General features: G+C 43.5%; 1 protein-coding gene and 1 long non-coding RNA gene across 2 annotated transcripts in view; one reads left to right on the top strand and one right to left on the bottom strand.

The window, feature by feature from the left end:
- Spidr (scaffold protein involved in DNA repair) overlaps positions 1-20,022 on the top strand; it is a 331,648-nt gene extending 311,626 nt beyond the window's left edge. The window contains exons 12-17 of the mRNA XM_033760739.1: positions 715-925; positions 1,643-1,795; positions 12,666-12,759; positions 13,894-14,008; positions 14,260-14,313; positions 19,444-20,022. Coding sequence (XP_033616630.1) covers positions 715-925; positions 1,643-1,795; positions 12,666-12,759; positions 13,894-14,008; positions 14,260-14,313; positions 19,444-19,608 — 792 coding nt within the window. The 3' untranslated portion in view covers positions 19,609-20,022. The remainder of the gene's footprint in view (positions 1-714; positions 926-1,642; positions 1,796-12,665; positions 12,760-13,893; positions 14,009-14,259; positions 14,314-19,443) is intronic.
- Positions 4,720-21,288, bottom strand: LOC117285013. Its single transcript, XR_004516018.1, has 3 exons — positions 20,578-21,288; positions 16,861-17,116; positions 4,720-4,980 (listed from the first exon to the last, which is right to left on the bottom strand). It is a non-coding gene; the product is annotated as an uncharacterized LOC117285013 (long non-coding RNA).
- Positions 21,289-21,294: the final 6 nt, after the last annotated feature.

Raw genomic sequence — 21,294 nt, 5'->3', positions numbered from 1 at the left:
CAACTGACTGTTTTTGGCCCATTTGAATCTACTAAATCCTGAATGCTGGTCAAAGGCAGAGACAGAGTGCCAGTTTAATTGACTTGGAAAAGGATTATAACTTTTATAGATAAGAAAAAAATGAAAAATTTATAATAAAAGAAAAAGGACAAGAATAAAAACAAAAACTGTTGTAGATACAACAAATATATGACACCTGATCTATACCAAGGCCCTCTCTGTACAAAGCCTGAGGATGAGTGAGATCTATTTTTTTTTTTTTTTTTTTTTTTTTTTTTTTTTTTTTGTACTGGGGATTGATCTCTGAGGCAGGTACAGTGCCACTGAGCTAACTCCCCAGCCCAAGTGAGATCTATTCCTAACCCTCTGGAAACTTGCAACTACCCAGAGAGAAAAATGCAGGTGCCCAAGACAGGAAATAACACTAAGTATACAAATGTCACATCTGGTGGGAAAGAACAATGGATGCTACCTGAACAGGTCAGAGGAGAGCCCTGGTAGCAAAAGGAGGGCAGTGTCCAGCAAAGGACCCATTCAGCAAGTGCAAAGCCTGACATAACCATGTTAGTGACCAAGATGTGCAAATCCTACTATGTGTCTAACATATTTTCAAAATAATATCTTAAACTCTTAATCTTAATCCCCTAAGGCTGTTGCTTTTTAAAATTAATGTTGGATATAAGACAGTTAATAGTCTTTACTTTTAAATTGCAGATGAAGAGCCTGCTTCTTTTGGAGCAAAGGGAGATATGGCTGCTTGTGACTGACATCACCCTGCAAATGAAGAATCAGAGTGGCCCCTACCTCCCCAAAACCCTGCCTGTCTGTGTAGCCCCCTCATGTGTGCTGTGCCCGGAAATTCTGGAAGCACTCACCATGGCCACACCTCACAACATCTTCTTCAGGGATGCTCTCAGAGACCAGGGTGTGCTAGCCTCTTTTCAAGAGCTTTGATTGGGGTGACTGGTGCCCATGCAGTTGCTCTTGAAGCTTCCGGATGCCTCCATTTTGCTCAGCACTGCTGACATCTTCACAAAGCTCAGCATAGACCCAACCTACAGTGAAGAGAGGTCCATGTTATCAGCTTTGGGCTTTTGTTAACCCCTGTTATGACCACCTGGGCAAAGCCAGCATCCCCCTGGTGCTGGTAGGCCCTGTGGAGACACCACTGACCACTCTATGATCCTCTGTTAGTAGCACCCTGTGCTGGTGCAGAAACCACCTGAAGTCATAGTCTGGATGATTCCTTTTAAAAGCAAACCAAAAGCTAGAACTGTTTAAGTGTATAGGGATTAGGTTAGTTAGCTCCCTTTTTTAAGGGATCAAATTAAAATCCTACCTGTTACTTTTTGTACTTTATTGAGATAAAAATTCTATACTACAAAATTTACCCTTTCAAACTGAATTGAGTTCGGTATTTGTATGCTTTCCCATCTTAGCCCACTGAGGACTTTGGGATTTATTTCCACACAGCATGTGTCCCACTGGATGGGGCCTGGCTTTGGGAGCAGGTGACCCCACCCATGTACCTTTCCACCTTCATAACCTGAGGAAGGAGGCTTGTAAAGGAGACTGTCTTTACTGGCAGAAATCACATTTTTTTTTTTTTCATTGCTTCAATAATCTGAAGTGTCTGTTGCAGGTCGGATTGTTTGTGTTGAACGGACCGTCCTCTTACTTCAAAAACCCCATTTATGTGTGGCCTCTGGTGTGCACTCCTGTGAGCTGACTGGCCCAGTGACACTGGATGAACTGGACTCCCTCACCGCTGTCAACTCCATTTGTAGTGTGCAAGGTGGGCAGCCATCTCAATGGAAATGGTATTCATATTGTTTAACAGTGTGCTATTGTATATTCATTTACTTCATTACTCCACAACTTTTGTTGGATACCTAAATTCCAAACAGGATATACAGGAACAAAATGAGAAGAGGTTCTTGCCTCTTGGACTTAGAATCTTTATAGAAAGATATGTGTCTTAGTCACTTTCCTCATCACTGGGAAAAAATATCCAATACCTGCAATTTAAAGGAAGAAAGGTTTGTTTTGGCTCACAGTTTGTAGAGATTTCAATCCACAGTGTGCTGGCTCGAAGGCAGGACAGGAGTAGAGGGGCATTGCAGAGAAAAAGCTGCTCACCTCATGATGGCTGGGAAACCGAAAAGGGAGGAGCCCTGGAGGAAGATAGGCTCTTCCAAGTCACACCCCCAATGACACACCTTTTCTGACTAGGCCCCACCTCTTAACAACAAGCCAACTACAGTGCCCCATAATCCAGTCACCTTCCACAAGACCCCACCTCTGAGCACATGCGGCTTTGGAGGGACACCCCGTTATAATCCATAACATTACATTGGTCAGATAAGTGCAAAAACAACCGAAACTGCAGCATCTCTGGTGTTTTAGCTATTGATCAATTGATCCCTCACCATTTCTGGGAGATCAAAGAAGGCTTCTTGAAAGCCAGAGTCTGGAGCTGAGATCTAAAGAGTGGGACAGATTATATCAGGGATGGGGCAAGGAGATCTACAAAGGTGGCTAACGGGAGAGCTGCTAAGCAACGGTGCCCTGGAGTAGACAGAATAGGCAGCTGGGTGCAGGGAGGAATGGCGAGGAGGCCAGAAAGGCCAGCTGAGTCAGGTGTATGCTCTGCCATCTCCAGAGAGGGCATGGGTTGATTTCCATCCCTTCAGAGCAGATGGAAAGGCCAACACAGTAGTGGTAACAGCAGAGAAGTAAACCCACTGATGGATCTATTTAGAAGGGAAGTTGGTAGGTTGGGTGATGAACTGGGCCAAGAGGGAGCCGGGCAGAGACAGAGGGCATATGTAGCCACCTCTACATCTGGCTCAGATAAGAAGTGGTGGTATTGCTGTTTGCCAAAGTAGGATATGATGGACAAGGCAGCTTTGAGAGGATCATCGAGTTCTGCTTGGAGAGGTCAGGTATTCTTAATACATCTGAGATGTTTCAGTAGCTGCTTGCATATATGAGTCTGGAGCTGAAAATAATATTTTTCCCCCTTGAGTCAGTTTCTCACTGTGTAGTCCAGCCTATCCTTGAACTCATTATGTAGCCCAAGCTGGCCTCAAACTCATGATCCTCCTGCCTCAGCCTTCCAAATTCTGGGATTACAGGTGTGCAAAACCATACCTGGCTTCCTAATTAATATTTTTATAGTTAAAAAACAGAAAGCATTTCTTCTTTTTTTCATTGAGTTTATTGGTACTTTTTAGGTATACAGTACAGTTACATTCATAATTTGGATCTTGTAACTTTACATGACAGGTGTTGGTTCTCATTTTTCCCCTTATCCCTGCCCTCCCTTCACCCGCTCCACCCTTCCCTATTTACAAAAACTTTGTTTCCATTATTTTGCTTTCTCATATTTTTTCTCTTCCCTTATTTCCTTTCCCTACCCTTCCCATTTCCTCTACACCTTTAGCCCTTTTCAAAATAAAGCATTTCTAAGTGTGGTGATACAAGGCTGTAATCCCAGCTCTTAGGAGGCTGAGGCAGGAGGATCACAAACTCAAGGCTACTGTGACAACTTACTGAGACCCTGTATCAAATTGGGATGTAGCTCAGCAGTAGAGTGCTCACCTAGTTTCTGTGAATCTCTGAATTCAATTCCTAGCCCATAAAAGAAAAAATGTTTTCAGTATATTTACAGAACTGTCCAGCCATCACTACAATCTAACACTGGAACAGAGGGAAACCCAAACCCCCTATCACTCACTCCCCAAACCCCCACCCTTCTACCCCCTGGTCTTCAGAGACTGCAGTTTCTGTCTCCTTTCTGTTTCTATGAATTTGCCTATCCTGGGCCTTTCATATGTATAGAATCATACAATATGTGGTTTTTCTTTCTCTTTTTGTTTTCTGGTACGAGGGATCAAACTCAGAACCATGTGCTTGTGAGGCAGGCATGGTGCCACTGAGTGAAATCCCCAGCCCAATATGTGGTTTTTCTTGATTGGGATCTGACTTGGCATAATGCTTTCAACATTCATCCATGTAGCTTTTATCAAGATCTGGTACCTTTTATGGCAGAAAAATAATTCATTGTATAGATACGCCATGTTTTGTTTATTCTTTCATCAGTTGATGGACATCTAGGTTGTTTCCACTCTTAACTCTTAGCAAAGAGCTGCTTCTTGTGTACTGGAGTGGAGCTGCTGTGAATAATCATGGGAAAGTTTTTGCTTGAACACCTCTTTTAAAGTCTGGGAAATGTACCCAAGAGTGAAATTGCTGGTTCATGTAGTAACCCTGCATTTAACCATTTTGAAGATTGCTGAAGTATTTTCCACAGTGGCTACATTATGGATCTGTGTATCTTTAACAATAAAAATTGTAGCTAAATTACTTTCAACAGTATATAAAATGTCAAACTTCTAAAACAAAATGTCAAATTAGAGGTCTCATTTTCCCCACTACTACTACTACTACTACTAATTTCCCCATTTTTTATTGTTTGATTTTTTTATTTTTTGAGACAAGTTGCCAAGGGTTGACAATCCTCAAATTGACAATCCTCCAGCCTCAGCCTCCCAAGTAGCCTGGGATTACAGGTGTGTGCCACCACACTGAGCTCCTCATTCTTTTCATAATTTTTTTTTCTTTTTCTTTGGTATCGGGGATAGAACTTGGGACATTGTGCTTGCAAGTCAAGAGGCAGAAACACTGAGCAAAATCCCCAGCCCCTCTTTTTATAATCTTTATCAACAACAAAAATTGTGATCCTTCTGTCTCTTGTTGCTTTAAATAAATATGCCCTGCTTTGTGAGATTGAGTACTTCTTGGTTGTGGGGAGGCCATTTGGATCTTCTCTTTTCAGTTTCTCCCTTTGATGCTGGTGATGAAACACAAATGTCGTCATGAGTTGATGAGGAAAAGGAGGGTGGTGAATGCAGAGGTCCTGGAGACAGCTGGCTCCACCTAAAAGCCACAAGTCACATGAGGCCTCCATTTTCCCATCTGTAAAATAGGGATATGAGAGTCAGCCTTAAAGCATTGTTAAGAATTAACTGAAATAATACACACAATACCTTGGGGGCAAGAAGCACAGTCTAGTGGAGAAAATAAAAAGCTCAATACTTCTGCCAGGAAGGGAGGGACAGACATCACAGGTTCAGAGCCAGGCATCACAGTAGCCTTGGGTTGTCTGGATTTGTCAGGAAGAGTTGGCACAGGCCTTCCAGGCAGGTGGAAGAGCATGAAGAAAATCATGGGACCCCAGTAGTACTGGGGCAGTTGTAAAACCTCCATGTAGGCTGGGGATTTACCTCAGTGGCACTGTGCCTGCCTCACAAGTGCAAGGTCCTGAGTTCAATCCCTGGAACTCCATAAAACAAAACAAAACCTCCATGTGCTGGGGTAGAGGCAGGGACAGTGAAAGTTGAGGTGGGGAGGCCCATTTGGACCAGGCTGGGACCAAGTTTGTGCTGTTTTGTTCTGCTTTCCCTCACCTGTGCTGGAGTTGTATGATCAAATTTTTATACAAAGCAATTTCAGCAGGCAATATATAGAATACAGTGCAAAGCAGGGAGAGACTATTCACAGAAAGAGGTAAGAAGGACAGAGGGCTTTTGAGGTCAAGTGGAACAGGGTCATCAGCAAGCCACCAAAGAGCTGTTCCTTGTGTACAGCTGCTTAGTGCCTGTGAACTGTACAGTGGGGTGGTGCAACTTGGATCCCTTGAGCAGACAGGCCAGGAGTACAGAGCTCATGGTGCTGACAGACCCAGTCTGCCATCCCCTCAGTGGACAAACTATCAGGACTGAGGTTGTTGCAGAGAGGTGGCGCCCAGGTTCCTGAGCCAACAGCGTAGGAGGCCAGATCCCACAGCAGAGAGGTCCACACTTCCCGGTTCCCTGAACATGTGTGATGTGCATGTACCATTAGCACTGGCCCACAGCTCCTCCCTTTCTGGGCTCTCTATTCTGTTCAGTTTATCTATCTATTCTTTGGCCAATACTGTGCATGCTTTCTTGATTACTGTAGCTCTGTTATATGTCCTGAAGTTTGGGTAGTGTAAGTCCTCCAAGTTTTGTTTTACAGTATCACATAGGCTATTCTGGCCTTTTGCCTTTCCTTATAAACTGTAGAATCAATTTGTTGATAATCCACAAAATAGCTTTGCTTGGATTCTGATTGGGATTACATTCAGTCTGTAGGTGAAACTGAAAAAAAACTGACATCTTAACACTATTTAGTGTTCTTATCCTTGAGCATGGAATATCTCTTTTTTATCATTTTTTTTTATTCAGGGTACTGCTGTTCACAAACTTGATTCTTTCCACAATTCTGGTCACGAACCGAGTTGGATGAGAACCACATCAAATTCAATGGTATGCTGACCTGATGGGGAAATTTGAGGTGGTTCTCATCCAGCTGAGTTTGTGATCAGACTCATGGAAAGAATCAGGTTCGTGAACTGAGGTACCACTGTATCTTCTGTGATTTCTTTTAGCAGATTTTTTATCTTTGCATGCTAAATATACCTTTTGTTTCCTTTTCTTCTTTTATTGTACTAGCTAAGACTTTCAGTACTATGTAGAATAGCAGTGATGAAGAGGATTCTTGCCCTGTTCCTGATCTTAAGTGAATACCATGTAGTTTCTCACCTTAAATATGATGTTAATTGTAGGGATTTTGTTCCATCTACTAAAGGTAGTATCTCTTAGGAAGAAAAAAAATAGTAACTCTCCTGTACTTCTTTGACTGCACTCTTCTTTTCCATTTAATTACCTTTGCTTCTGTACTCTGTATTAAAATTAATAGCATTTTGTTTTATAACCATAATTTGCATACTTTGTCTACAAGTTGATTCTTAAAGGTAAAAATCAGTAAATTATAATTATATAAATATTTTTCATAGTAAAATACTGTGCCACAGTTCTATTTTACTTTTTTATATTATCTTTTTCATGAAGTTTTATGTTGACCTTCATTTTCTTTGCATTGCCTGAACAGCAACTAATTGTTTTCTAAATCCTTGACAATCACATCAAACCACTGAGTTATCCTTTCCTTCTGTAATGTTTCTCTTGAAAATTCTGTCCTTCTTATTCCCCCTCTCCCTCATCCTGGGCATTGAACCCAGAGGCTCATGCATACCAGGCAAGTGCTCTACCACTGTGCCACATCCCCAGCTGTGATCTGCTTTTGATTTACTGCTCTACTCTCAGCTGTTGTCGTGGAACTCCGCTAGCTTTGTTCAAACTATAGATTTTTTTTGTAGATGATCTATACCAAGCTGAAGAAGCTCTCCTTATTCCTAGTTTGCTGAGAGTTTTTACCATAAGTTTTGGATTTTATCAAAGGGCCTTTTGACAGCTATCAATCTAATATATAGTTTTACTAAAAATTATATATTAATATGGTAAATTACATTAATTGATTTTTGAATGGTTGAACTGGTTTTGCATGTTTGGAATAAATCCCAATTGATAGTGTATAATCATTTTACATATTGCATTAAATTTGCTATTATTTTAGATAGTTGAATCAGATTTATTAGTGGATTCAGCAATAATGGCCTTTCTTTTATTTCTGCTATTACTAATTTATATCTTCTCCTTTTTGCTTAACCTAGTTGAAGTTTATTAGTTTTTATTAATTTTTTTCAAAGGACCAGATTTGGGGGTTTCTTAATTTTTGTATTTTCTGTATTAATTTTCTTTCCCATTTCTTTGATTCCTGCTGTTTTTTTCGCTATTGCTTTTATTCTTCTTACTTCACTTAAATTTACTCTTTTGTTTCCTAAAATGAAAACTTGATTTATTTTAGATCTACATTTCTAACATATGCATTTAATGCTATAAATTTCCTCTAAGCACTGCTTTTGCTGCATATTATCCAAATGTTGATACATTTTTATTTTCATTTTAGCTCAAAATATTTTTTAATTTTTCTTGAGAGCTCGCCAAATATTTGGGGGCTTTCCGGCTATCTTTCTTTTATTGATTTCTAGTTTTAATTTTTCTGTGGTCTAAGAGCATATTTCAGATTTGTTAAAGGTGTGTTTTGTGGCTAATGATGTGGCCTTTTTTGGTTAGTGTTCTGTGTGACTTGAGAAGAATGTGCATTCTGTCCAGGCATGGTGTTTCATGCCTGTAATTCAAGTGTTGAGGAGAATAAGACAGAAGGAGCACAAGTTTGAGGCTAGTCTGAGCTACACTGTAAAACCCTGCCTATAAATACATAAATAATGAGAGGAATGTACATTCTGCTGTTGTTGAATGGAGGTTTTGGTAATATTAATTAAATCCTATTGATTGATGGTGCTGTCAGTTCAACTCTACTCATCAATTTTCTGCTAGATATGTCAACTACTGATAGAGGGGTATAGAAATCTCCAACTATCATAGTGAATTTATTTTTCTCTTCTCAAAGTTCTATCAGTTTGCCTTATGTATTTGGATACTCTGTTGTTAAGCACATACATGTTAAGGATAATTGTCTTCACAGTGCATTGGACTCGATGGTTGTTTAGTTTTTGTTTTTGCAATACTGGGGATTGAACCCAAGGCCTTTGCACTGACCTACATCTGTAGCCCTTTTCATTTTTTGAGATATGGTCTTGCTAAGTTACTGACTTGCCCAGGTTAGACTTGAACTTACCAATCTTCTGCCTCAGCCTCCCAGAATTACAGGCATGCACCATCATGCTTTTTCTCTTTCTTTCTTTTTTTCTTTTTTTCATTTTAATTGAGAATTCTGTATGATTCCATTTTCTCAGTGTATCAAATATACTTACTTTTAAATTTTTCCTGGTGGTTGCCCTAGAGTTTGCAGTGTGTATTTATAGTTATGAGGTCTACTTCCAGATAGCCCTGTCTTGCTTCTCAGGTAATGCAGACACCTTATAAGAGTGTTTCTGATTCCTTCTCCTATCCCTTATGACACTGTTATTCACTTCACTTATCTACAAGGAAAATTTGTTAACTCATCATTGTTGTTATATAAGCAAGCTATTAGATTAATAATGGATTGTGGGTCAATTTAGACTAAGAAATATAAAAGTTTTTGGTTGCTTGGTTGGGTTTTTTAAAAGAGATGCATCTGGATATGTTGCCCAGGCTGGCCTTAAACTCCTGGGCTCCTGGGCTCTTTCCTCAGCCTCCCCAGGAAACTGAGATTACAGGCACATGTGCGCCACCATGCCCAGCCAAAATATAAAAGATTTTTCTTTACTTTCACATATTCTTTCCCTAATGCTCTTCCTTTTTTCAGTAGGTCTGAGATTTTTCTCCCATGTTGCCATTTTTTATGTAGCACTCCCTGCAAGAATCCTCTGCTTCCAGGCTTGCTCTGAAACTGCCCTGCATTTCTGTGGGTGGATATGTGAGTTGTGTAAACAGACTATTATCACAGAGAAGGACTGACTGCTGTATGATCCTGGGGATCCCCAGGAATCCACAATAAGAACCAGTAAATGGGCATAAAGGGAAAGCAAAGCCCTAGCTGCAAAGTAGCATTGATTAGTTAAAAACCTGCCTCAAATGCAGCCCTCAGGGTGACCAGCTCCAATGAGGTGTCCTCCCGTACACAATGGCCTGAGGGGGGATCCCCAGGACAAGCTGGAGTCCATACTGCTCGTTTTCATAGTCTCCTCACCTGGCCCAGTCTGCACTCCCTATCCCAGAAGGTCTCAGTGATGACTTGTTCCAGCATGGCTCCAAGGGTGCGCCTTTACACCTGCAGGAGGTGAGTGCTAGGGATAGCACAGCTCTCGGGTACAGCCAAGTCACCTGAGCATGTGGGTCTCAGATGGCTGAATGGTGAGCGTGCTCACGGAGCTGGGCTCAAACAGACCCTCACGCATCCAAGTACAGGGCAAGCGGGAAGGTGTGCAGCACTCCTAGGAAATGGAGCTTCTATGAGAAGAGGGTGTTTGCTTCTGGCCTTGTCATCTGCACTGTACCTGTCGATTCCCAGAGTGTGCACATTCTTTCTGGGTTATTCTCTGGGTTGTTTTGCTGTGTTCATTTCCCTCTCCCTCACACTGCTCACATGTCTTCATCCATCTCTCACTCATGGCTGGACACCTTATGTACTGCTGTGGGGTTGGGTGCAGTAAGCACACACTTGTAACACATGTCTCTGGGAAAGAGCAACAAAGTGCTGCCTTCCAACCAGGTTTCAGCCTCTAGGTAGAAGAAAAAAAAACTGAGCCCGTTTCTTCCCATTAGCAGATTGAGAGGGCCAGGGTTAATTATGAGACATTTCTATCCATACGACAAGCAGAACAAAGGCTTTTAGAAGCAGCTGGCAGAGCTGGGCATGGTGGTGTGCGCCTGTAATCCCAGCACTTGGAAGACTGTAGCAGGAGGCTTGCTGAGAGTTCAAGGCCATCCTGGGCTACATAGTGAGACCTTGTCTCAGAAAAAAAAAAAAGCAGTTGGCAGTCAGGCCAATGAGGGTGGGGTCACCTGGCAAAAACTTATTATTATTATTTTCTTTCTAATGTTCATTTAAGTGAATGTTCTCGGCACTAACTGATTAATAGTGCACTTCCCAGCCATCCCTTGAAATTCATTGAAGTTTGTCCTAAATTATTTCCAATGATTTGTAAACCCCATATTTCCTCAACTTTTGCCTTATCCTCTAATTCAAAGGAAATTACTTAATTCCATATAAAATGTAAATGCTATTAACACCCACAAATATCCAGGGTAAAGAGGAACTTTGATCAGTAGCAGTTTATTTTTATTAATTTATTTAGCAACTCTTTTCCAAACCCTGCTGTGAACCAGCATGGTGCTGGGTGTGCAGGCCTAGGAGGGACATAGTATTTGGGGACACAGCTGCTCCTTTCTCCCCCTTGAGCCTCCTTCTGAATCTGCCTTTCATGAATTAGCCGACACTCCTTCCTGGCTACATAATAAGACTTTATTGACTTCACGTTTTATCCCTTTGACCCTCACTTTTGATTAGATTTGTAAGGACAGTGTCATTAGCCAGGGCAGCCTTTTCAAAATCAAGACCTATTATTCTAAATTTTAAGAAGAAATCATTCAAGTCTGCAATGCATGAATGCATTTTAGTAAACCAAGCTTCTGGTTCTCATAATTCTGTTTTATCCTCTACAGATAAATTTTTTCTTAGTGCTGTTCTAGTAGGGAATGAAGTTTTTGTTTCAAGAATTGGAATAAAGCTAGATGTAGTGATACACATCTATAATTATAAGACTCTGGGAGGCTGAGGTGGTGGGATTGAAGTTTGAATCCCACCTGGGCCATTTAGAGAGACCCTGTCTCAAAATATTTAAAAAGGGATTGGGGATGTAGCTCAGTGCAAAGGCCCTGGATTCAATCCCCAGTATACCAGGGAGTGGGGTCTGAGGATATATCTCAGTGGTAGAGTGCTTACACAGTATGCATAAGTCCCTGGGTTCAATCCTCAGTACCACCAAAAAAAAGAAAAGACACTGAACAGCCAAAAAAGATCAGATACAGATCCCTGATGTCTACTCTGCTTGCTTGAGGTCCAAATATAACTGTCCCACTGATCTTTAAAGGAGAAAAAAGTTTGAAAACTCTGATAATTTATCTCGCCATACTAATACAATGTAACTGCTAGCAATCTGAGACATTCTGAATATGGTTATGAAAATCTGCATGTATCATTATCAAATGTCTCATTGATGATTTTTTTTTTGAGAGCAAACCACTGAGCTACATCCCCAGCCCTTTTTACATTCTATTTTTGGGACAGGATCTCACTGAGTGGTCCAGGCTGGCCTCAAATTTGCCATCCTCCTGTCTCAGCCTCCTAACTTTCTGAGATTATAAGCATGCACCACCACTCTCAGTTTAAATTTTCAAATAAATACCTACCGATGGGACTACATTATAGCAAATAATTGGCATACTCCAGAATTTATCGCAGGTACAAAAAGTAAAGAGTAAAATATATGTGGCTTTTTCATATTTTCACTCTCAATCAATTAAATTTTTCAGATATTTTATCTTCTTTAAAAAGAAATCTAGGAAGCTGAGTGTGGTGGTGCATGCCTGTAATCCCAGCACTCGGGAGGCTGAGGCAGGAGAATTGCTGTGAGTTTGAGACCAGCCTGGGCTACATAGTGAGTTCCAGGTCAGTCTCAACTACATAGTGAGACCCTGTCTCAAAAAACCAAAAAGAAATCTAGGGCCAGGGATTTAGCTCAGTGGTGCTGTCACCTGCCTAGCAAGCGCAAGGTCCTGAGTTCAATCCCCAGAAAGAAATCTGAAATCTCCTTGTTATTCATTTATCTACTTTTCCATTCCATCATTTTTCCCTAAATAAAATTCATTACCTTAAAAAACAGTCTAAGCTGCGAATGGTGGTCCTTGCCTACATTTAGAAGGCTAAGGCAGAAGAATTTCCAATCTGAAGCCAGCCTGGGATACACAGAAAAACTTTGTCTCATAAAACAAAACAAAACAAAAAAAACCCAAAACATCCTTGGCTAGCTAGTGATTGTGTAGACAAGTTTAATAACTTAATTTTTATTGTCTTGATTTCATGTATGCAATAAATGAAAATTATAAAACGCTCAAAACATTTAGGTAAACTTACAAGGAAGGAAAAAAAATCTAAGGCCCTTATGTCATAGGAGCACTCAGGGCAGAAGCCTCTTCTGAGGGTCCGGCTTTCCTCTCCCTCGGGGCTAGGCACTGTGGTTGGTGTGGACGAGAGTACTGCTTTCTCCTGGCCTGTATGTGACGGGTGCGGCAACGGGCGATTGGAACAAAGGCTGGAAGACAGGTAAGGCTGGCCCACAGCCCCAGGGTCAGATGGGCATGATAGCAAATCAGCCCCGGGGTCCCACAGCCCTGTCACCTCTGGGGGCTTCCCCAAGAGCCAGCCCCAGCTGAGCTGCAGGAAGAAGCCATGGTGCCGATGGGTTTTCTAACAGGGAGTTGTGCTGTTTTTACAGCTCCTCCTGGGTTTTTGCCCTCAGCTCCTTTACTATCAGTCAAAGGAAAAAAAAGAAAAACAGGGCATATGAACAAGTGAGACACACCTGGTGCCTGCACAGTGTTTCCTTTGCAGTGGTGCAGACTTTTCCAGAGACCAGGGAGCAACTACAGACCAGCTGTCCCTTCCCTGCCCAGTGCCCCTCCCCGCAGGTCACAGTTGGGGCTGGGTGTTCATGCAGTTTGTTCCTTTGGAAGCTCCCTGCCCTCCCAAGTGGACTTTGTCTTGTGATACAAAGAGCATGCTCGCTGCTTTCCTGCTTCCCCACTACCACCCTTTTTTCCAAACGGAATTGAACCAGGGACTTCACACCGAGCTGCATCTCCAGGGCCCCCCTTTTTTATTTTATATTTTGAGAATAGGATCTTGCTAAGTCACCAAGTTGCCCATGTGAAGCTCAAACTTGAGATCCTTCTACCTCCTCCTTGAGGAAATGGGATTACGAGTGTGCACCACCAACCACATCCAGCTCACTTATCTGCTTCAGAAGCAAGGAACAAATATCCCCTTGATGCCTTTTGGGTTAGTGGCCTTGTATATACTCAGATCATTGAATTGTGTAGAAGAGACCAGGGTGTGTGCATCCAATGGGAAGCAGTATGGGATCAAAGACCTGCTGGCCAATCACGGTTCCTCAGCCTCCCAGAGGGCTTTGTTTCGCTTCCTGAGAGGCTTGCTCCACCTAACATGTTAATGATACTTACCTTTCTGACTGCCCACGATCCCCAAACAGCTTTCTGGCTCGGTTGCATAAGCCAGCATTCATCCCTCAGTACAGGCCCAGTCCCTGGCTGATCTCAGGAATTTGGTTCTGAGCAAAACCCTCCTTTCTCAGCAAACACATGTTTAGAGGTATCTGTTTTCACCAGACCTCTTCTGTTGCATGCTCTCTGTTGCTTCTCTTCCATCTCCACACCCCAGAGGCGCCTTTTCCTGTGGGGATTGTTCCCGAGTGGTCACATCTCCCGTTCTCAAGAGGCACCTGCAGGTCTTCCTGGACTGCCCTACCAGGCCCCAGTGCAACGTGAAGGTCAAGGTAGGAGCCAAGGCACATGTGGTCTTCCCTGTGTGGGACTCGTGGCTGGACCAGAGCTCCTAGGTGCGCCTCTGGGAAAGGAGGGAGGCCCTCACTGAACACACTGTCCCTTTTATTTAAGACTCCAAGACTGAAGCTCTGATGAGGAGATGGGAAGTTTAGATTTAGCCTGTTAACTTTGAGGATGGGAGTTGAGCAGGAGCACTTACCGCACTGAGGTTTGACCCATCCTCCCTTCTCTATTATTGCAGCTGTTGCAGAGCAGTATTTCTTCACTGCTGAGGTTTGCCGCCTGCGAGGATGGGGTAAGGTCATGGGGCCCAGTCAGGTATGCATTCCCCTCTCGACCCCAAGGAAGCCCCCTCTGCCACGTGTGTTGAGTTTCAGCAAATCTCACCGTAGTGTTGCTCACATATGGAAACATGGATACAAATGCCCACTTGGATTAGTGAGAGAGAGCCTTTCCTCTTTGAAATGAAGTTATTTCCAGCTCAGCCTTGAAGTAGACACAGGAAAATGCTCCGGTGGCTTTGATTATGGTGGCACAGCCTGGAGACGAACCCCGCTGCCATGGTTTCAAAGTCATGGAACAAAATTACCTGAGACACATTTCAGTTTTTTGCTCCTGGATATTCTAGACCCTATTTGCCTGAAAACATTGCCACAACTCCTCATAGCTGGTTTGCCATAGGCTTAAGAGTTACTGCTGTAAGGCTTGGTAAAGCTAGTGTGCTCCTGTGAGAAACCAATCACTAAAGCATTTAATTTATGGGCCAAAGACAGTTTCTGCATTGTGAAATTTGATTCTCTTTAATGAGATCTCTGTACTTAAGATGGCACCTATGTTTTTTTGTTTTGTTTTGTTTTGTTTTATTTTGTTTTTTTTGGTACCGGGGCTCAGACTTGGAACCTTACACTTATGAAGCAGGTGGCAGAACCACTGAGCTAAATCCCTGGCCCGAGATGCCACCTGTCTTGTCAGAGCCATTTAAAAACATTGCAGGTGGCTTGTAGAATTACTAAACCCAGATAAGGTCACTAGGAACCCAACCACTGTGGGGGTGTCAGGACAGGAACCCAGGCTGAGGCATCTGTGACAGGGCCCACATCTCAGGAGCTGACTCAGGCCAGCCTGCCAGGATGTGGGGACAGGTAAGGCTGATCATCCCTAGTAGAACAGCTTTGACCCATTAAACAGGAATGTTTGGGGGGTTTTTTGTTGTTTTTTGTGGGGGGAGGTGAGACAGGGTCTCACTCTCTAGTTCAGACTGCCCTGGAACTCACTATGTAGCCCAGGCTGGTTTCAAACTCACAGCAATCCTCCTGTCTCAGCCTCCCGAGTGCTAGAATTACCAGTGCGCACCACCATGCCCTGCTAAACAGGAATCTTTCTAGTGGTCCTCATGGCCATGTGCAAGCTCTCATTCCACCCAGATGTGTGGTGGCTTGATCCATTCTCTGGGGCTCCTCCCCAAGGCCCTGCCTTGCAGAGCAGCAGTTGACCCTCTTTCATGTAGGCCAACACTATCAGAGTTTGGATTAACTTGGAATGTGGATAAATCCACAAGTCAGTCTTTGAGGATCATTGGCCTAAGCCACAGTTCTCAGCCCTGGCTCCCCAGCAGCATCACTTGCACATCTCTGAAGAGTTTCTATCCCCCATAGGATTAAGCCCACAGGCTTTAAAGCTCCTTGGCGACCCTGTGCTCCAGCTTGGAGCCTTCATCTGAGCTGCTGCTGCCACTGCACAAATAGGAATTGATGCTCAGACCAGGCTGTAGGCGGGCGCATATGCAAGTGCTTCCTGATTGTGCAAAAGTCAGCAGTCACCATGGCTAAGCACCAAGCTCACCACTCTTCTTGTGTGTTCCTGAGGCCCCCCGCCATCCCAGTGGGGCAAGATCCACCTTCTGCGGTTAGGGAGTGTGAGGCTCACCACAAGGACATCTCACAGAGGCAAAGTTGTTGTTAGCCCCCAGCTGGCAGAGTTGGTAGCTGGCCCAAATGAGGACTTAGAGAAGTTTCCATGTTGAATAGGTGATGAGGCAGCCATGCCTGTTGGCTGATTCCTTATTTCCTGCCTTTTGGCCACCCAAGGTAGATAGATAGGTCAGAGGTTTCTAAGGAGGGTGACCAGGTTGGACAAGTGCTACAGGTGGTAGATCAGGGACTTCAGGGACCAGACTGTGGAGAATGTTGAGGGAAAGCACTAGAAATATTCTTGAGAACTCCAAATGAATCCAAACCCACACTTAAACAAACTAAAACCAAGGACATCTGGGTGTGGCATACAGCTCACCTACTGATGCAGCTGCATAGTCTCTGGGTGAAAGCTGGGCACTGTAGGCTGGTGACCCTCTGGGTCCTTGCAGGCTCCCTGGAAGACAGCCTGGCTTCCTCCAGGAAGCCTCCAGCGATGGACAGTGTTTAGCATTGCCTGCTGATCCCAACCCTCGAGACCTGGAGAGCAGGAAGCCCTAGCAGGGATCCTCCCACCGCCCCTTGGTTTCCCACTGGCTGAGATGCCTTGTTCCTCCCACGCATTTAACTTTTCAACTAGAATGTTACCATAGGTAAAGCCCTGCTTATAAAGAGCTCCAGAGAAAGTACGTGTATTGTGTGTACGTGAGTACATGTGTACATGTGTCTCTGTGCATGCACACACATGCTCGTTTGTGTACATGTGCATACATATGTTATGTGAGGGGCATGTGTTGTGTGTCACAGCACCGGTTGTCATCTTTGTGGGTGCTCTGGTCTTAGAGCCCAGCCCAGTGGATCAATCGAAGGCACATCCCAAATCTAGAAATGCACATTTTAGGAAGCGCTTACCCTCCCCCAGCTTTACTTACCATGGCTAATCAGGCCTTTGCATATGACTTGGAAAAGAGTTGAGAGAAGATGGCCATCAAAGGCTTGCATGTAGACATAAACAGCAAGTTACCAGTCTGTGCTCTGTCGGTTTTGAGGGGTGGGAATGCACATTTACCAAAATCCAAAAGAATCAAATTAGGACTTTCCACAAGAACCATTCCCTTCAGCAAACGTACTATTTCTGGTTAGAGTATGTGAGCATCAATTTCATGCCTTTGCTGTTATGTGGTCAAGCTGCAGATATAAAAATAAAAGGATTGGCTATCATTCATATCATTTCTCAGTGGTAACATAATGGTGATATGGAATTTAGAGTTTGCTCCCATAACTTTCAGGAAAAAAAATTAAGGGGCTATATATATTGTAGCTTTTAAAGATAGAGACACATTTCGTATATACACAGATATACATTTGTAAAAATGGTGCACATGAGCTTGCTGGCACTGTTGTTGTAACCTCACCATCTTAATTTTCCCCAAATATAAAAGATGTATAATTTAAACTCCATTTATAGAAGATACAGCTAAATCTAACACTGTAAGTAGATTTTCCCCCCTAATACTAGGAATTAAAATTAGAACTTTCTCACTGGATTACACTTCCAGCCTATTATTTTTTAATTTTCATACAGGGTCTCACTAAGTTACTAAGTTGCCCAGGATGGGCCTGAACTTGGAATCCTTCTGCCTCTACCTCCCACAGAAATGTGCCACCACACCTGGCTCCGAAATTATTTTTTTGATGACTATTTTTGAAGTGAGAGTTCTGTACTTTTACCTCTGTGTAGCATAGGAGTGCCTGGGCCATATCTTCATGCTCATACAACATACAAGGCTAACTAAAAGTAAGAGACACCAAAGAATTACCTAGCTCTTCTATATCCTGACAGTGAATGGTGACCCCTTATTCTACAGAACGGTACGCTCCCTCCAGAGCGGCCACATGGATGAATGAGCAGCCATGGACTCACCATCCTGGCCACATGTGAGCATGCAGGAAGGTCCTCACCGCCACTGTCAGCTTCCTTATCTTCCTGCTCTGACTCTGACTCTCCCTTCTCTCCATTAAGCCGCCCTATGATATCTTATTCTTTTTTTATTTTTTTTTTTTTTTTTTTTTTTTTTTTTTAAACCGAAGAAGTCAAAAATCTTTACAAATCACATTAAAGAAGGCTAGGTAGGGCTGGGTATTTAGCTCAGTGGTTCTGCTGCCTGCCTCGCAAGCACAAGGACCCGAGTTCGATCCCCAGTACCCCAAAAAAGAAGGCTAGGTATTTCACACCGTGCCTGTATACCAGGTGGGAAAATGAAAGTATCATAGTGAGTTGGCATCAGAGTCATGTTCACATCTGGGCCGATCCCTGGTGTTTATTGCTACAAAACAAATCATCTCAAAACTTGGTGGATTTGACCTTTATTCTGCACACAGACCTGCAGTGCAGGCAGGACGCCGGGTGGACAGCCCATCTCTGCTCCACTGGGCATCAGTTGGTGCCCACGAGGGGGGCCTGGGCTCACAGAAGCCCCGCTCAGTCCCCAGCCAGGGCTCTGACTGGACTCCCTCATGGCCTGTGTCCGGGTGCCCAGAGCCACACAGAAGCCTGCATCTTTCTTAACCAAGCGTGGGACATTATTTGCGTCTCTTCCACCCTCTGTTCCGCAGGAATTAATCACTGAGGCCCTTTACTAGGAAGGGCACAGGAAGTCACAGACTGGGCCTGCTTTGGCCACATCACCTGACTGCTTCAGCTTCAGTGTCCTTGGACATGACATTAAGGACAGAAGGGAAGACTGTGAATATATACCAAGCAGGATGTTGTAGAGATCCATGTGGTGTCTCTCACAGAGAGACTGAGATGCCATTACCATCTGGAACTTAAGTCTCCCGGAAGGCTAGAGATACCCTTTATCCCAAGGTTTGAGCTTTTACGGTCAGACCCCACCCTCCAACACAAATGCTCTACAGTTTGATGTGTAGAGTACAGCCTTGTCAGGGATGGGATCCCCAGCCATACATCGCTTTTTCTCAGCTAGAGATGTAACTTGTCCAAGACTAAGAACAAGTTTAGTCTCATTACTACAACACAGAAACAGGCATTTCGCCCCGTCTGACTCGAGAACAAATGGGAGCCTGTTGAAGAGGGAAGTTTGGGGCAAAGTACCAGGAAATCCTTTGACCGGAAGTATTGCTAGATTGGAGAAGTGTCCAAAAGGAAGTGGGAGACAGCTGTGCACTGCACACCCAGCCCCAGCCTGCTCAGGATCTGGAACCCAGGCAAATCTTTTGTACATCTTGTCCCCCAGTTTCTTTCCTAGATCAGCTCGTCATGGCATCCACTAAAACACTGATATTTTACACAGTACTTACGTTAAAAATAAGATAAAGTATTTCCTTCATTTGGCAGCACTTTATTCCCCCGCCCTCCCCAAAACCTCACCATTTGAGCAGGGAAGGTCAGGGTCTGGGGAAAGGGCCGCTACTCTAGCTTGTCCTGTTTTGTTGGGAACAGAATGTCCAGGGCTAACTTTATTTCCTCTAACCAGCATGCCTTTATCCTGCAGAGTTATGAAGTGAAGAGTATCCTCGGAAAGGAGGTGGGGTTGCTAAATTGTTTTGTCCAGTCCATAACCACCCACCCAACCAGCTGCGTTGCACTGGAAGAAATTGAGCTTCTGCATGCAGGAGGAACTCTGGAGCAGCGCCTGCCCTGGCCCCTGGACCTGTGAACTTTGCAAGGGTGGGGGTAGAGTGGGGGCTGTTGGGGTAGTTATTTGTTAACTGTGGACAGAGCAAATGCATCTTATGGTCTTAAAATAAAAGTTTAAACTTTCCTGAGGCAAATTTAAGATGGTTTTGTAGATTCTAAATTAAAGTATCTCTCCTATTTTTTCATTACCTTTCTGTAAATTTAGGAATATGTTTCTAGAGGTCAACTCAGCCTGGCGTCTTTATTTTCTATTTATCTTAGGAAGTAATATCAATCTATCTGAAAGAATTATGTTGTGCAGTTGTAGCTTTAAAGTATTTAATTTTTTTATCATGATTTTCTTTGTAGTATTTGTTTTAACCACATGTCCCCCCACCCGCTGCCGCCAAGAATACTCTGAAAAACTTAAACCTGCGTCCCATATTGTGGTATGCTACAATAAATAAATGTCCAACCTAAGCATTTTTGCATTTCAGCATTCCTGAGAAACTGTTACCCATAAAGTGTACATTATTAGGTCCCGTCTACCACACGCCTATTTGATCGTTCCTGATAGTACAAACAGAGCAAAGATTACATAGACTTATCATTTGCTTTGCTGACAGAGATTTAAGTTACAAATCAATTATCTTTGAACACTAAGAGTTTTGTTTTCTTCCTTAGAGCAACATGACAGCCATGGTTAATTAATTGTATAATATATGCTTAGCTGCCAAGACCAAGATAAAATGCCTATTACCCCGTTTTCTTAAGGAAAAGGCACATGGCTTTGTTTGGATTAAGCCTGGAAACACTACTGCTGACAAGATAGCCAGTTGTACGTGGCTTTGGATTTGTCATTTTCATCTGCTATATGACAGTTTTGTCCTTACATTTGGGAAAGCTATTCCATGTCAGCGAGGCATAAAAGTGAAAGCAGAGTCACATGAAAGCTCGACATGATTAAGACAAGATTATGGGTCACCTGAGCCCTCCTCTGCCCTCTTACCCCTCAAGCAGCCATCTAAGGTTAGGGAGTTCTTGGGGTGTTCTCAGCAGGGTCCCAAATCCACCAGCTGCCCAACTCAATCTGGATCCTTTGTGGGGAGCACCTTCCGCTGGAAAGCTGCTACAGTAATTCAAGTCCCTAGTTGGGCTTCACGGACCTTCGCCAAGCCAAACAACATGTGGAGGTAGTGACTGGCACGCTTCAAGAGCAAGCAACCTTCGCCCCCTGGAAGTCCGTTCCCGCACACACCTGGTGCGGAGGTTGCAGGTGCTCGCCGCCCACCAGGTCCTGGATTGCGCCCTTCCCAGGCGGGTCCTTGGCGCGCCGGTGTACGAATCACTGCGAATACAGGAAGCAGGGGCGATTTTAAATGCTTTATTCTTACAAATACTGTAAAAATTAATATAAAAAATTGAGCATGCTCAGTCTTTTAAAAACCTTTTATCTACAATACAAAGAGTTTGTCTGGAAAGTCATTTTCTTTTTACAAATGTACCTTAGCTGCATCAACAGGAGTAAGATGTAGAAAAAGCTACCATTATAAAAATAATTTAAGGGGAAATAAACACGTATAGCTTCTCTCGCGGTTCAGTGGCGGTAAGTCCAAGCTGTAGGTTCCTTTCGCTCACTCGTCCCAAAGAAATCGCAGCCGGCGCCGGGCGGCTCTCGCGGCTCCGGGGCCGTCGGGGCTGAGGTATCGGTCGTTGGTGAGAGTCT

This window comes from Fukomys damarensis, unplaced genomic scaffold (genome assembly GCF_012274545.1).
Source record: "Fukomys damarensis isolate Sample0158 unplaced genomic scaffold, DMR_v1.0_HiC HiC_scaffold_5, whole genome shotgun sequence".
NCBI classification, from domain to species: Eukaryota; Metazoa; Chordata; class Mammalia; order Rodentia; family Bathyergidae; genus Fukomys; species Fukomys damarensis.
Note: the sequence above shows the minus strand (reverse complement) of the source record. Positions and strands in the feature narration are given on the sequence as shown.